Raw genomic sequence first — 16,223 nt, 5'->3', positions numbered from 1 at the left:
CTGTGGCTGGGCAGGAGAGCTTGGGGCTAAGCCAACCGGAGTACAGAATGAGCCCTACCTGGGGCAATCAGGCACCCTCCCTAAGGAGCAGAAAGTGTCCATGGGGAAGAGGGAGGGGCCAGGCTGACGTGGCGATAAAGCCCACCTGGGGAAGAGCTGGAGGGGGAGTTAGGTAGGGCGTAGGAAGGAAAGCTTGGCCAGCCAGCTGGGAAAAGACCTTGCCTAAGCAGGGAAGGGACTAGGAGAACCGGGGGGGGGACATAAGAAGGCTTGAGGTAGGAAACAGCCCAGGGAAAACCACAGCCCAGGTGAAGGAGCAGGCCTAGCTGTGCAGTACAGGGCTCTGGGCTGGAACCCAGGCTAGAGAGTGGGACTGGGTTCCCCTACCAGCCCCAGGGATGGGGGTGTACAAGCCCATGGCAAGGGTTATTGAGCTCAGCAAGGGGGCTGTAGTCTGAGCTCCTAAGACAGGCTGGGGAAGGGCCCCAGAGAGCGTGGAAAGATTTTGATTTTGTTCGGGACTCTTAGTTTGGCTGACTGTGACTCTGGGAGGGGTGGACTTGGCATGGCGACCTGGCTGGCCGAGTGGCTGGAAGAACAACGGCTGTCGCTAGCTGAATTGGAGCAGCTTTCATGTAAGGAGGGCAGCGTGCTCGATGCAGGATGTTCCACAGCGTGCCCTGGGCTGCAGGAAATGATCCCCACGCTGCGCTGATGTGGAAAGGGAGTTCATTCCCTTGCCCAGGATCACATGCAAGGAGCCAGCAGGAGAAATGGGGAGAGCCTAGGAGTCCAGCTTGCAATCACCCAGCTCGCACTACTCCTCCAGACCGCATCTGCCTTGTGAGCAATTCTAGCTGTGCCCAATGGTCCCAGCCAGGGGACAGCTGGGAGAGCCCCAGTTTCTGGAGAGTGGGTGAGAGTTTGACACCCCACCGCCCCCTTACATAAGGAAGGATTTGCAGAGACGGATGAGGCCTTGGCGTCTGCATTATTGGGATGACCCATCCTCCCGGCACCGTGGAAGGAGCAGTGCGGTGTGGACTGAGTATGATCTGGAAGCATTGGCATGAATAGTAAATCGAGCCACCAGTGTGAGCTGCATAGGCTGGGATTCCTCTCCTCGACCGCTTACAGAGTGGGTGGGGAGCAGGGATCCTGGGGTGGACCCCCTGAGTTCTCCTCAGGGCACTTGCTTTTCCAGCCCCCATGCTTTGGGAGAGGGACACTCCTGAGCTGGGACCAGAATCCAGGAATCCACCAAGTCCTCAAAGCATCTTATTCCCATTTTACTGATGGGGAAACAGAGGCAGTGACTTGCATAAAGGCCACCCTCCTGCAGAGGCATGGCAGAATCGAGATCTGAGCCCTAGGCCAGTGCCCCATTGGTCGGTGGTACTTGCATTACCCCATCACGATAGCATCTGAATGCCTCATCTCACCGCAGCGAGGCCAGGCAGTGCTACCAGCTCCATTGTACTGATTGGGGAACTGAGGCACTGAGAGACTAAGGGATTTGCCCAGGGTTGCAGAGGGAAGTTCGTGGCAGAGCAAGGAAATGAACTCGGGTCTTAACCTAGTGCCCTTAGCACTGGCCCATCCTCCTCCATGTTAGCACGGAAGGCTACACCTATGAATCAGAGCAGCGGGTACATGGTGGTCCCCCTCCCCCCATCTCCAAGACACAGAGCATGCAAACTCCCACTGGCTTCAGGGGTAGCTGTGAGCCCTCAGCAGCTCCTCTAATCAGACCCACAAGATGGTGTCTGGTAGCACTGTGGGTCTTGTTGCACAGTTTCCCCATGGTGGCCAAGGAAACCGTGGTATCGGTGCTAGTCTGAAGGTGAACCCCATTAAACCCCCTCAGTGTGCTTGGGAGGGCCTAGTGGCTCTGAATTTTGATGTACCCGGATCCCTAGTGCCCCTGCTTCCAATCCTGGCAGGGCTGGCTCAGCCCTTCCAAGGGGAGAGAAGGAGGGAGGTTAGGCACCATGCAGCTGTCTGTGCTGTGTGAGACCTTCACAACCAAAGTCCTGTCCCTTTGGCATGGCTGTTCGAGAACACAGGGCATGTTCCTTAAGAGGAGGGCTAGGAGCTGGCACCCCTAGCCTTCACTATGACCTTCCAATCCACTGCCTCCGAGCTGGCACTTGGGGGGTGCTGTTGGGGCTGAGAGGTGCCTCTCGATACACACGGCAGGGAGATTTCTGGGAAGAACTTGAAGCGGCTCTCCAGCCATGTCTGTTCTGTTCTCCCTGGGCTCTTGGACTGTGCTCATCACCATCGTGAGCAAACACATTAAGCCACATGACTAACATTTGTAACTGCCTCCCAAATTCTGCATGCCCGTGTTTCCATGCTCTTTTGAAGGGGACTTTTCCAAGCAACCCCTTTGTCTTTCTGATTTTTAGTGGCTTAAAAAGGGAGGGGGAAAAATAATTATGCTCAGGAACCCTAAACAATCCCCTTCCAACCTCCTCCTTCTTTCTTTTCTCCCTCTGCTTCTGTCTGTCTGTCTCTCTCTCTCCATCCATCCGTCTCACTCTCCCTTCTGTTCCAATGTCCATACGTTCTGCATTAATGATTCGTAGCCCCCACAGAGTGAAACCTGGCTACTGGGTGATGAAAGATAATGCTGCCTTTCTAACCCACGGCCCACGTGAAGCCGAGATATTTACAACACATCCCACCCCTTCTCCCCTGAGCCTGTCTGTTGCCCCCTGCCCCCAAAGAAACGAAAGGCAGTGCATAGCTAAGAGAGTAACAGCATGCCAATGTCAGTGAGCTAGGGCAAGTGCAGAGCATTAGTGCCCCAGATGCTGGGGATAGGCAGGATGAGGACTTGGGAGACACAGGTTCAAATCCCAGCTCTGCTGGGTGACCTTGGTCAAGTCACTTTGCCTTATCTGTAAAATGGGGATAAAAATACATCCCCTTGGTGTATTCAGATGGGAAGAGAGAGTGTAAACCCTTTGGAATAGGAAATGTGTCTAGTACAAGGGAGGCAGGGCTGATCTATGCTGGGAAGATGCTCCCATAATAGTTTATTTGCATTACCATGGCACCAAGCCATGGACCAGGACCCCATGGTGCCAGGAGCTGTACAAACACAAAACAAAAAGATGCATATATAAAGCATCCAAGGATTTGAAAGCACTTTACAGGCTGTACGTGAGCCTCTCAACCTTTCCCTTAAGATCTGTGTTATTCTCCTATGGATGGTAAAGCTGAAGCATAGAGGTGCGGCGATTAATCCAAGGCCAGACACTGATTCACCGACAAAGATGGGAAGAGAACCCAGGAGTCCTGGCTCCCAGCTTCCTTGCTCTAACTGGTAAACCATGCAGCATGGTCTAAGGTCAGAGAAATGTACTGGCATGACTATATAGGTATAATTATACCAATATTACTCCTCTTCTCGTTTAGCGTATGCTACTTCCAGAGTGACAAACTAAACCAGAAAAAGTCCCTCATGTTCTGAAATAAGTGTCCACATGGGAAATTATAGCAGTATAACTATAGTGGTGTGAGTAATGCTGGTTAATTTCCCTGTCTAGAGAAGCCCTAAGTATGATTGTTGTTAGATAAGGGGCCTGACAAAACCCCTGGCTTGAAAGTCCAGAACTTTGGGTGTGTTTGGAAATCTGGGGTAGGATATGAATTTTCTCCATATCTAGATAATGAACTGGCGATCTAAAGTCCCATAAATGTAGGGCTTTTCCATATTAGGGTCGGCATTTTTGCCGTTTCAGCCCTTCTCTTGCTGCGTGTTAATACCGGAGAGAAATGATATGAACGTGCCAAGTGAAGGCTGCAGACTTAGACGCTTTGAGATGCAAAACCAGTCCTGCCCCTCCTCTGAGCCAGTCCTGGTTCCTAATGCCCCTATGTCCCTCCCCCAGCCCCAACCCAACACTGAGCGCTTCCTAGCCGCTCTCAGGTTCCTTGTCCTGCCGTGACCCACTTGTGCTGCCTGGTGCCCTGGATACCTTTGCTCGCTCCGTGCACCAGGGTAAAACCTCAGTAGGGATGGAAGTCTGCGTGCTAATCTGGAGTTTGATGTACGGCACAGGTCAGTGATTTTTTTTTTTTTGAAGAGGACAGGGCTGTAATGGCCTCGATCGTTGTACTCGTGTTGTGTCTCCTGCTGCTGCCTCTCTCCGAGCTAAGGGTCTGGGTTTGCAGTACTTCCACCAGCTCCGATTGCTGAGGGAGCTCTCTCTGCCTCTCTCATTCTCTCTCCTCTGTACAATTCAATTCATTTTGCCTACAGGCCTCGCAGAGAGCTGGGATGTGGGGTGGGGGCGAGTAATGTTCTTTCCAAGCTTGCTGTGTACATGTGAGCCGCTCCAGCTCTGCTGCTCCCAGTGGAAATCAGACATGTGGACAGGCTTGGAGGTGGACTGTCGGCTTCCCTGAGCATTCCAGATGGGGAGGGACAGCAAGAAGGCAGTCGGTCCCTTTGTGAGACAATACAATCTATCTGAATGCGATAGCCCTGGCTATCAACATCTGCCAATACATGTATTATTTAACCGTTATTACGCCTTCCCCAGTTGCTGAGGAAAATACACTGTGGTGTCCTCCCATGCTCAACCCTGTATGGAGCTGGCGGCATAATCTGTTCAGGGTTTGCAACGTTTTCCATTTTCTAGTCTGTACATCCAGCTCAGTTTCTATAGCAGTGATGTCCGTTTACCTCCCCCCAGCACTTTGTGCAGGAGGAAGGGCTTTCTTGAGGTTAAAGCCGATGATTTGGAGTCCTGGGTGCCATTCCTGTCTTTGCCACTGAGTCTGTGATCTTGTCCTCCGTCCCCTGCTCTGTGCTTCAGTTTCCCCAAGTAGCCTGGGGGGGCGAATCAGAACGTCACCCCTCAGGAGTTGAGGCTAAACTAGCTGAAACCTGTTGAGATCCTGTCTGATAGGAGGAGCTATTGAAAAGCCAACGCTTCTAGGCCAGATCCTGCCTCTTTTGTCAGGGGGACTGCTTGCACGGTATGGATCCACTCAGCCTGAGTAAGTGGGGAAGAATCTGGCCCTGTGTGATTAGAACTGCAGTCAGCGTATGGTGCTTTGCCCTGGATGTTGGCAATGAAAGGACCTCTCTTAGGTCAGTGGCTCTCAACCTTTCCAGAGTACTGTACCCCTTTCAGGAGTCTGATTTGTCTTGCGTACCACCTCACTTAAAAACTACTGGCTTAAGTCTGTATTTTTAGGTCTGATTTTGTGTCACAGCCACACTAATACTGAAAAATTGCTGACTTTCTCATTTTTACCATATAATTATAAAATAAACCAATTGGACTATAAATATTGTACTTGCATTCAGTGTAGGGTATACAGAGCAGTATAAACAAGTCACTGTGTGTGAAATTTTAGTTTGTACAGACTTCTCTAGGGCTTTTTATGTAGTCTGTTGTAAAACTAGGCAAATATCTAGATGAGTTGATGTACCCCCGGAAGACCTCTGTGTACCCCTAGGGGGATGCGTATCCCTGGTTGAGAACCACTGCCTTAGGTCTTTCAGACTGCGAATTCTCCCTTCTTGGAGGATGGGGGAGGGTAAGATGATGAACTTCCTGAAGTAAAGAACCAGGTGGATTTCAGGAGTGTGTGCATGCTGAGTGGACAAATGTGCAAATCTCCTTGGGGAGTGTATGGGGTGTATATGTGGCTGGGTGTATGTGTGAATGTTGGGGGGGGGGGGAATTGGGTGCATTGTGTAACTGGAAGTGTGTATGTGCGTACAGGGAGATTGGGGGGGATGGGGCTGTGCTCGTGGGTAAGCGCTTGTTCACAGGGGGGCAGATGTGTGTGGGATGTGTGTGTGTGTGTGTATGTGAAACTATATATAAAAACATGAGCAAAGCAGACTCGGGTGCTTCAGAAACTCAGAGATCTTTCAGCAAGAAAGTTTGAGAGGAGGTGACTGCGAAGCCAAAATGGGGAGGGGGTGGGGGGAATTGAGCGGTTCTGGCTTGTGGAGAAAGACTAGTAGGTCAAGGGAGGCCATTTCACTTGTGACGTACTCCTGCCAAGGTGAGAGGCCATACACATGTAAATAATGTGTATTTCAGTAGCGCCTTCAGGCCCCAGTGGGGGATCAGGGCCCCATTGCTCTAGGTACTGTGCTCCTAACAAAAAGAGTCCTTCTCCCCCAAACAGCTTATCATATAAGGGCAAGGTCTAGTGGGCAGGGCATCAGGACACCTGGTTCTGTTCCCTCAGCGGCCACAGACCTGTGTGGTGTCCTTGGATGACTCCCTTCTTCTCTGTGCCTAGTTCTCCTCCCACTGTCTGCCTGGTCTAATTAGGTTCTCAGCTCTCCTGTGCGTGGGGTTCTCCCTGTGTGTACATGTAGGGCCTGGGTCGCAGTTACAGGTGGGCTGCCAGATCTACTGTAATACAAAGCATAAGGGAGGGTAATACTATGGGCGAGGACGTAAGCAACTGGCCCACTCTGCCACCCCGCCCCCTTGCTGCTAGCTAATACTCTGTGACTTCTCACACGTATTTATGCCTTTTGAAATATTTTCTTATATATATATTTTTTTTACCTTTAAAAGGTGGCAGCATTTCAGCAAGGGGCACAGACAAGTAGGAACGTAAGCCAGATCCTTGACGATGTTTAGGTGCTGAACTCCCATTGATTTAAACACCTCAATACCTTTTTGAGAGTTTGAGCCTCCGTGCCCTTTAACCCAGAGAACAGGATGTTGGTGGTAGGGAAGGGATTGCATGCTGATTCCCTGGTATGGCTTTTACACACCCCAGCCCCGCTATGTTAAGGGAACACGAGCATCCCTCAGTGAAACAAGAACGTGTCCCTAGGTGGCACAATCAAAGCTGGTCAGAGGAAATCCTTTTTTTTCATATGTGCATAAACGGCAGAACTCACTGCCCCGGGAAGTCCTGGTGGCCGATAATGTGCCAAGATATAAGACGGGATCGGGCATTTAGAAGGATAACAAGGCTACCCAGAATTGTTGCTACATACATTTTGGAAGGGACATTAAACCTCATGGTTCAGGGGTTAAGCAAATCTCTAACTACAGGAGATCAGGATGAGACCTAATATAGGAGACAGATTATCCCACAGCTGCTACTGCAGGGTTCTTACATCTTCTTCTGAAGCAGCTGGTGCTGACCGCTGTCAGGGACAGGATACTGAGCTAGCAGGAGGGGACCTTGGCTCTGATCCAGTTAGGCAATTCCTGTGTTCCTATCAGCAGGTGGGAACTGGCTGGCTCAAGGAATGAGTGGTGGAATAATGAAGCTTTTTACTTCTGGTTTGACTCCAGCCCAGATGGGAAGAGTCCGTGCACCCGGCAGCTGAGAAGAGCTGATGGGTTTCTAACCAGATGTTCCTGGGCAGCAGCCCATTACACGGTGCCACCCTTGCTGCTGGTGCCCTGGGTCAGCAGTCTGAGCGGGGAGAGGTTCTGGACTGAATGCACCCTGGCTCAGCTCACTTCTTGGCCATGGAGGAGGCCGCTCTGGGACAGGGCGGAGGGTGCTGGGAGGGAGGCTTGCACGGCTGGCTCTGGATTAGCTAGAACAGATGGGCCTCCCAGATGTGTGCTGCTTTACCTTCCGGGGACACTCGGCCTCTGGCACACTCTAGGACCACCGCTCCCCCCAGCTCCCCCTCCCCCTAGCCTTCTCCCTAGGTGCCCCCACCCAGCTACCTGCAGGTTGAAACCAACCTGCCCTTCCCACGTTGCCCATGGCAGGAGGGCCCTTTCTGGGTGGGAGGGTGGGGGGGCCTCTGGTGTGAAATTGTTCTAGGTTGTGAGATAGTCGGGGCAGGGCCTGTGAGTGCCTAGTGCAATGGGGGGCCTCAAGTGCTGCCACAGTAGAAATAATTAGTAACTCATCCATAGATCTCTTGTTGCTCTCTCAGTTATGCTCTGCCCCAGAGGTGGCTGCATTTCAGTGGGAGTAATCTCTTTTGCGGGGTTTGTTGTGAGGCGTAATTAATGACCGAAAAGTACTTTGAGAACCTCAGATTAAAGGCACCATAAAAAGAGCCAAGTTTTACAATGAACTGGTGGGTACATGTCTCACCGCCATCCTCTGTTGGATGCAATTGGAATTGCTCAGCTGTGTGCCACATGCCCTATACAGCCGAGGGCGAGTCGCCTTTAGCTTAGGTGTCTGGGGCTTGTGCTTTTCAAGCAGGAGGATCTGGAGTCTGTCCCCATGGTGACTACAAAATTCTGTATTCGAGAGGGTTGGTGGCTGTAAAAGTGGGCACGTGCCCTGGCAGCAATCCCTCTCTGGCCCTGGCAACCTAGAGCTCCAGACAACCGTGCCGTGAAAGCTGAGCCCTCACCCTCTCTCCAATTATTGATCCCTTGTTTCCTCTGTGGTTTGACTTGTCCTAAAATGTGCTTTTGCAGCACCCTGCCCCCTCCTTTGCGTTCTCGCACATGAGCCACCCACCCCGCTCCCCACCCTCCCGAGTCGGGCAGCTCCTCTTTCATTTGCGTGCTCTCCCGTTTTCCCAGGGCTGTTACCTGATACGTGTAGTAGCTCCACCCTGTTCAGAATAGCAAACACCGTCTGCACCCAGCTTACCCTGGCTCCTAAAATTACAGGTGCTAGATGCTGAGACCACAGTTCCTCCTTCGGCCCTGCCACCAATCCTGGGAGCAGCCTAGAACTGGGTCAGTCCTCGACCTTTCAGCTGGTGAGTAAATCGCTTGCTTATTAGGGCCTGGTTCAGAACAAAGGGGGGTGGGAAGGGGAGGTGTTGAGATGAATGCAGGCAGCCAAGAATGGCTGGGGGGTCCCTATGTTGGCTGGAAGGTGAAGTTGGTGGTACCTGGTGGGTTGTGGGAGATGGAAAGGTGAAACCAGCCGTACCTGTGTTGGCTGGAAGGTGAAGCCAGGGGTACCTGTGTTATGGGCAGGCTGTGGGTGGGGGGAGCATGAGGATAGGTGTCTGGGGGACTCCCTAAGAAAAATGGGAAAAGTTTGGAGTCCGTTTTTCTCCTCTGTTTGTTTGAAGGGAAGCTGGTCCCAGCTCTCCCCAACAGGGGTGATGGCGGCCCACCTTTTGGTCCCACCGTTTGATTTAAAATGAAAAAGCTGTCTGGGTGGGGCTCTTGCGGGGAAGGGGGAAAGCCCATTTAGTTGCCTGAACTGGGAAAGGTTTCTCCATTTTCTCCTCCCTCGGTTCATCTCTCCTTCCTCTCCTCTCCTGTGAGACAGGCTTCCAAACCCGACGCGCAAAGGGTACTTTTCTGGGTACTTCCCTTTCTGCCGGCAGCAGAGGCTTTTCCATCCTCTGGAGTGTTGCCATGCCATAGAATTTTAGCACCGTATTTGCTTTCTTAAAGCCCCAGCTCCAGGAGTCATGTGGCTATGTGAGAATCTCAGCTTTAATTTTTATTATTTTTTTTTTTAAAAGAATGTTTCTACCCATCATAGCAGCAGGAAAAGCTTGGCAATGTGACACCTGAAGGCTCAGAAATGAGGCAGATAAAAATGTGTTATTTAATTGCCTTTAAAAACCATGAGTGTTTTTTTTTTTTTTTTTTTTTTTAAATCTTGCAATTGGGGCCTGACTCCTATTTTTTGAGCCTTTAGGGGTGGCAATACTGCACCTCAGCCATCGCAGCTAGGTTGGCAGTATCTGCACAGAGGCCCAAGACTGGCTTGGAAAATGGGAACTCCCCTTGTAATTCCTAGCTGTGCCTGCCAGAAAAGTCATGATATCAAGGCCCTTGTGCTGTGGCTGGTCCGTTCCGTACCAATCGGTGCATCAAGTCAGTCCAGTGTTTTCATCAGCAGTCACTTCACTCAAACATGCTTTTAATGGCTTTTTGAAAAGAAAAGAGTGCCTCGTGGTATCTGTGCATAGGGTTATTAGAAGGAGACCAGCGTAGGTCCATAACCTCTCTGCTGATGAGGATAAAGTGCTTGTTTAATACACTTTAGCTTTCAAATATTTCTCCTTAATGCGTGTTTGAAATGACTTGAGCTCAGAAAGGAATATGGAACTTGTTATAAAATAAGCATGCAGATTGGACTGCATTTCAGTCCCAATGTGGAGTTCATTTAGATACCTTCGCCGCTTCTCTTGGATTGCTACAATTAAATCGCCTGTCTTTTTTGATGCTGAAGAGTCTTGGAACTTTCAGCTGGTCTTTCTCCTCTCCACCGTGGAGGGTGGCCCCATCACATCTCCAAGGGCTCAGGGCTGAGGGTTTTTTTGGTGGAAGCCACCAGTAACTATGCTGGGTTCTCGTATGCAGACTCTAAGAGAAGCCATGTCCGCCACCTCCAAGAACCCTGGATGGTGCCGGCTGTCATGAGGCAGTGTGAACGGAGCAATGAAAGGTTGTTACAAGGGGGAGCGAGAAGAATTGTTCTTCTTAACCTCTGAGGACAGGACAAGAAGCAATGGGCTTAAATTGCAGCAAGGAAGGTTTAGGTTGGACATTAGGAAAAACTTCCTACCTGTCAGGGTGGTTCAGCACTGGAATAAATTGCCCAGGGAGGTTGTGGCATCTCCATCATTGGAGATTTTTAAGAGCAGGTTAGACAAACACCTGTCAGGGATGGTCTAGATAATACTTAGTCCTGCCATGAGTGCAGGGGACTGGACTGGATGACCTCTCGAGGTCCCTTCCAGTCCTATGATTCAATGGACTATGACTCAGGAGACCTGGTTTCTATTTCTGGCCCTGCCACTGCCTGTTGTGTGACTGTGGGCAACTCGCATCCCCTCTCTGTCCCTCAGTCTTCCCATCTGTAAAATGGGGATAATGGTACTGACGTCCTTTTGTGAAGTAATTTGCGATCTACTGATGGAAAACAATGCTGTAGAAGAGCTAGGGGTGGTGGTGGTGTTTGTTGTCTGGGCACAGGGGTATTACAGAAGGTTCAGTGAATAATATTCTTTAGTTTCTTGGTGACACAATGTGACTGTAACAGTTCTGAGTGTTTCTGTATGAGCATTTAGTCTTAAGGTACCTACATTACTCTCCCATGCGACCCTGATTAATATCACCGATGACATGAGTGGAGCAGAGTCAGTTTATTCATCAAGAGATTTGTCTGTAAGCTGACCCACTATATATCTTAACAAAGTTTTGACACGGTTGGAAGTCTGTGTTTGGGACTGGGAGCTGGGAGGGGCTGTGTTGGGACTAAGAAGCATCAGCTCAGCTATGTATGGGAATTATTACAACACCCGCCAGACTTACCCCCCAACTCTCAGCAGCATTTCCAGCTGCTTGATTTTATGGATGCCCCGACCATGCCAAAATGCCTCTAAACCCTCGTAAACGGAGCTGGGTTTTGAGTTGCTGATGAGGGAGTAGTTTTTGGCCAGGCTTGTAAATTTCTCCCTGATTGTCTGTGAAATGCAAACCTCCCTGGGAAAGTTGGCCACAGGCCGGGCTTGCTGCATGTTTGCTTTGTGTTCCATCCGGGTATGATGCATCCCATGGGACCCCTCTCCCCATGCCCCCAGAGGGTGGGAGTCTGCCCCAAAGGACGCTCCCTGCCCCACAGACATTCAGAGACACCCACTCAGACTCAGCCCCTAGCGCAGCCAGCTAACACCAGACCATGGCCGCCTCCTGCACATTCGGCACGGGGGCGGCCAAATGGCATTTCAAGCCTCTCAGAGAATCCTGGCGTGGGGATTCAGTGGCCGACGGCGTGAGCTTCTTGGCCAGGATCATGCAACATTGGCGAGAGAGGCGTCTGCAGTTGGAGGCTTTGCTTAGGGTTCAGTATATGCCACCCTGGCCCCTCTCATCCCAGGCAGCCTCTGTGGGATTTGGGGAATCGCAGACCTTGCGAAGTTTTCTTTTTTGGGGGGTGGGTTGGAGGGGTCAGAACTTGCAATTAAATGATAGATTTTTAAGGCAGGAAGGGACCATTAATTCATCTAGTCTGACCTACTGTACAGCACAGGCCAGAGAATCTTACCCGCTGATGCCAGGATTGAGCCCGTTCACGTATATTCCAAATCTGGGGGTTGTTCTTCAATTTCAGCAGCAACTCGGGTCTGTCTTTCCTTCCCCTTTCTCATTCTCTCTCCCCACCTGTTTTTCCACCTCTTCCTTTTTTCATTCTCTCCCCCACCCCCCTCAGCCGCAAACACCCCTCTGCCCTGTGGTGCTGAAACTCTGCGTCCCCTGCTGCCTTGTAAGAGCCGGTCTCATGGGGGCAGGGAGCAATTGCAGGTTAATGAAGCTGGCATGGGAGCAAAGGAGAGAGCCTCCCAGCCATGGCTGGGTAGGAAACGAGCGCCCGTAGCTATAGGGCCATTGTCCCATTAAGATAACAGGTGCCCAAGCCTGAGCTGTCTATGCTAAACCCCCCCCACCCCCCCCCGCTCACCCTTCCCGACAGCCAAGCCCCACAGCACTCTGCAGTGGGGCATTTCTCTGTCAGGACTCGCACATCAGCTCAATCAAGATGCACTTCAGTGGAGCTGGAAAAGGCTTCAGCCCCTCAGAGGTTCTCCTAATGGAGCCAGAGATTTCACTCTCTCTGTGCCCGCTGGGCACTCGCTCTCCTGACTGAGCGGCTAATACATCCCCATCGCGGGAAGATTCCTCCAACCGGGGGAGCGCAGGGGCTCCTCCCAGGCATGCACGGGAGCTGGTCCGCAGCTGGGAGCCCATCCGCAGCGCTAGCTGGCACGAGGAAAGCTGCTCTGGTTTACACAGGTAAGGGTGTTGGTACTCAGACAGCTTCCCCCCTCCTTGCTCTCCCTTGTGACAAGTGTGGGCTGGGGGGAGCCTCTGGCTCCAGCAATCCCAGCGGCATCCGTCCAGCAGCACCGGCTGTTGGGGAGCTCCCAGCTCAGCAGGGGTCACCTCTGGAGGATGGTGGCATGGGGAGACAATCTCGGCTACCCCAGCCCGCCCTGGCGTGGAGGGCTGTCTAGCAGGGTCACAGGAGTGATTATTGAATGCTCTTGTGCTCTCAGAGGTGGTCTTTCATTGATTTCTTTTGGAGAGGCAATGCGACCTAGTGGGTAGGGCGCTGGAGTGGAATCGGCAGAGCTGGGTTCTTTCCGGGCTCTGGGGCAAGTCATTTCATTGGTTCCCCTGCCCGCCTCTTTATCTGTCTCCGGTGCTTAATTTGTAAGGAAAGTGGTGCTAGGGCTCAAGCATTTTTGTGTGTTTTTACCTTCATAACTGATGCAGCAAGTCTAGCGGTGCCAGAGCTCCACCCTGGCCCAAATTAAACACTGCCTATCTCCTCTCTTTCGATCGTAGGCTTTTTAGGGCCGGGGTGTGCCTGGCTAGGCCCAACACCTGCCACCACGCTGCCCCAATCTCATTTGGGGGTTCTAGGTGTGACTGTAATGTTCTGAATAATTATTATGTATATCAGTTCCCATCTGCCCCCCGGGGCAGGGGGGCATTCATGGTGGCTCATGCAGGCAGTGTGCAATGGCCAGATGATGGACAGGCCATCTCCGAGACATAACTGACAGCTGTCAATACTATCCGGGGAAGCGATCAACAAAAGGAGCTCTGCTGATGTGGTTTCCCCCCCATCTTTTGCTGAGATTGTTCCTGATTGACCTTTAGAGCTAAATCAGTAGCTGTTCCTATGACTGGCTGGTGGGGGACTCTGACCAAATGCCCCCCCATGGAGAACAAATTAGATTTCGTTGTACCCCACAGGTGTGCAGTGGAAATGTGAAGGCTGTGTCAGGAACCCATGTGTGTAGAGGAGATCCTATGCTGGCTAAGAAGAAAGTGGCCCATTCTTAACAGTTTGCAACTCCTGCAGTGTGGGAGAGCCGGGCGGTGGGATATTTATCAACGTATCCGACATGGCCTTGCCTCCTGGGTCCTGCTGCCTCTGCCGGAACCAGCGGTAATTACACGCTGCCCTTATTATCATAATATCCTCCTGGCATTTAGACTAGACACCTATCTCGGAATAAAATGTAGGGGCCTTTAAGCGAGAGGGACAGATCTCCCTGCACATTAATCTGTCATGAGCTAATGTGTCTCCCATTTGATCCTTTGTACATCGCCGAGCCGAGCGCGCACACACGCACGCGCTCCCACTCTCACACGCTCCCTCTCTTGCACTCCAGCCTGCGGTCTCCCATGGTTAGCTGGGCCTGAGCCCCTCGGAGAAAGAAAGAAAGAAAAAGAAAAAGCCAAGAAAGCGAGCGAGGAAAGCCCGGGCGATAATGGGAAATACACCCTCTCAAGGCATGTCACTCTCACTATGTGCACCCATTCTTAAGTAGCAGGTATTTTTTTTTATTTGTGTGTTTTTGTTTTCTCCCCCCCCTCCAACTGCCCGTACGGTGTGGTGATGCTGTGGGGAATTGGTGCTGCTGATGCCAGAGTGGTTTGCTTTGAAGCTGAACAGAGGAAGATCAGCTGGGGGATCTTGCTTTTAAAAGGGTGGGGGGAATTAAGCCCCCTCCATGTAGTGACAAGACAGGACTCTCCGGCTACCCCCTCACCTGGGGGGAATGGCTGCAGATGTGGGGGGGACTGGGCTACCAGGGGATGCTGGCTGTCAGATGAAGGCAGCAGGGGGTGCTAATCTGGTGCTTGTGGCCACCGCTGGTTTTCAGTGTTGTGCTGTTGTCAGGGCTGCCTGGCTCCAAGGGGATAAAGTATCTATAGAGCCTGCTGTCCTAGAAACGTTGCCAGAACGAGTTGTATTTTTTTTGGTGGGGGGGAGGAAGATCGACCAAGGGGTGTGCTTTTCTCTCTTGCCTTACAGCAACGTGGTTTAAGTGCTGCGCTGTTTGCTGGTTGAGCTGGGTTCTGAATTTCCCTTTCTTTCCCTGGGCTGGTGGTGATGCCGTCTGCTTCATTAAATAACCGAGACAGATGGGGTGCGGGAGGGTGGGGGCTGGTTGGCTGGTTAATGCCTGTTTTTTGGCTTTTTCCAAGGGGGTGGTGGTGATCAAAGGCAGTGTGCGGAGCAGGCAATCCGGCTGCAGGTCGCCCGGGTGAGTTATTTTAAGTGTCCTTAAAGGAGGTGGAAAAATATGGCACATCACAGGCTTTGGGGGGGAGGAGGGAAACTTAAAATAACTCAAACCACTCGCCCCCTTCGCCGCCGTGACTTGCGGTCGCTTTGCTCCTGGCGCGTGTGCAGAATAGGAAAAGGCACATTGTTCCCGGTATTGGGTTGTGTGCGAGTTGGTGTGGTGCCGAGGCAGGGGTATTCTTCACAAAGGGGGGTGTGTGTGTGTGTGCGCGCGCGCAAACTTCACCAGCAGGTTCCCAGGGTGTTGCCACACCAGCCCCAAATTCATGCAGTTGGGCCTGCCGGATGTGTGTGGGTTTGGTTGGCACCCCCGGCTCTCCTCCCCGGTGCTGGCAGGGGAAGCAGGAGCCAGGAGGAGGAGAAGAGATGGATTTCAAGGTGGGAAGAGGTGAGGGACATGCTGGTTGCTAGGGCCCCCTTTCTTTCTTTTTTTTTTTTTCTCTGCTTGGGCTTTAGCTCTGGCGTGTCTCTATCGCTCTCTCTCTGGGCAGGTTCCCAGACAGGCAGCGTTTTCTCTTTTGTTCCCTGCTCTTTCCCCCCTGGCTGTGCACCAGTGCTTTCGTGGTGCTGCCTGCAGGGCCCTGGGGACGGGCTCGATCTCTGATGGAAGTTCTGTCAGACCGGACGTCTGCCTCTCTGGCCCCACGGCTCGCTCCGCCAGCAAGCAACCCCTCAGTGGTGGGGTGCAGGAAGGGAGGCACTGCCCTCCTCCCCTCAGAAAACAGGCTGCCATAGTCTGAGGAGGGGCAGGGTACATGAGATTCCCTATTTAAAAAAAAAAAAAAAAAAAAAAAGGGGCGGGGGGAATGAGGGTCACTGGAAGCAGCAACTGCAGGACCCCCCGCCCCCGAGTAAGACCACTTACAGGGGCATTGTTTGGTGTCAGAGCTGGGAGAATATTCCCCCTCCACTTGTGATTGTCCCTCTGCCCCATACCTGGTGCTGGCTCAGCCCAAGGCTCCCCATTCCCGGCTGCTCCCTCGAGACGCTGGCACTGGCTCCTGACATCTGTGCCGTCTAACCCGGCTGGTGCTGCCCTTTCAGGAAAGCAGCACATTGCCGAGGTGTGTTTAAACCAGGCATGCAGATTGTAGGTGCTCTCGTGTGCCCTGCTCTCCCAACCCTGCTGGGTTCACATAGGACCGAGAGCACAGTACCCTGGGAGGCTGAAGCCCGTCATGTCATCCCACAGCAGGCCCACCTTGCCTGGAGGACGT

At 52.1% G+C, this 16,223-nt stretch overlaps 1 protein-coding gene across 11 annotated transcripts in view; it reads left to right on the top strand.

Annotated features, from left to right (window-relative positions):
* Positions 1 to 13,926: 13,926 nt before the first annotated feature.
* The window catches only part of SRCIN1 (SRC kinase signaling inhibitor 1), a 180,503-nt gene continuing 178,206 nt past the window's right edge, over positions 13,927 to 16,223 (top strand). For 5 of the 11 annotated variants that reach the window (XM_074940902.1, XM_074940901.1, XM_074940899.1 and 2 more), the window contains exon 1: positions 13,927 to 14,207. In XM_074940902.1, coding sequence (XP_074797003.1) covers positions 14,186 to 14,207 — 22 coding nt within the window. In that variant the 5' untranslated portion in view covers positions 13,927 to 14,185. Of the gene's footprint in view, positions 14,249 to 14,906; positions 14,966 to 16,223 lie in introns of all 11 variants that reach the window. The other 6 variants (XM_074940914.1, XM_074940913.1, XM_074940915.1 and 3 more) reach the window with 3 other exon arrangements.

This window comes from Natator depressus, chromosome 27 (assembly GCF_965152275.1).
Source record: "Natator depressus isolate rNatDep1 chromosome 27, rNatDep2.hap1, whole genome shotgun sequence".
NCBI lineage: Eukaryota > Metazoa > Chordata > Testudines > Cheloniidae > Natator > Natator depressus.
The sequence above is the reverse complement of the archived record's forward strand: the minus strand, read 5'-3'. Positions and strand labels throughout refer to the sequence as shown.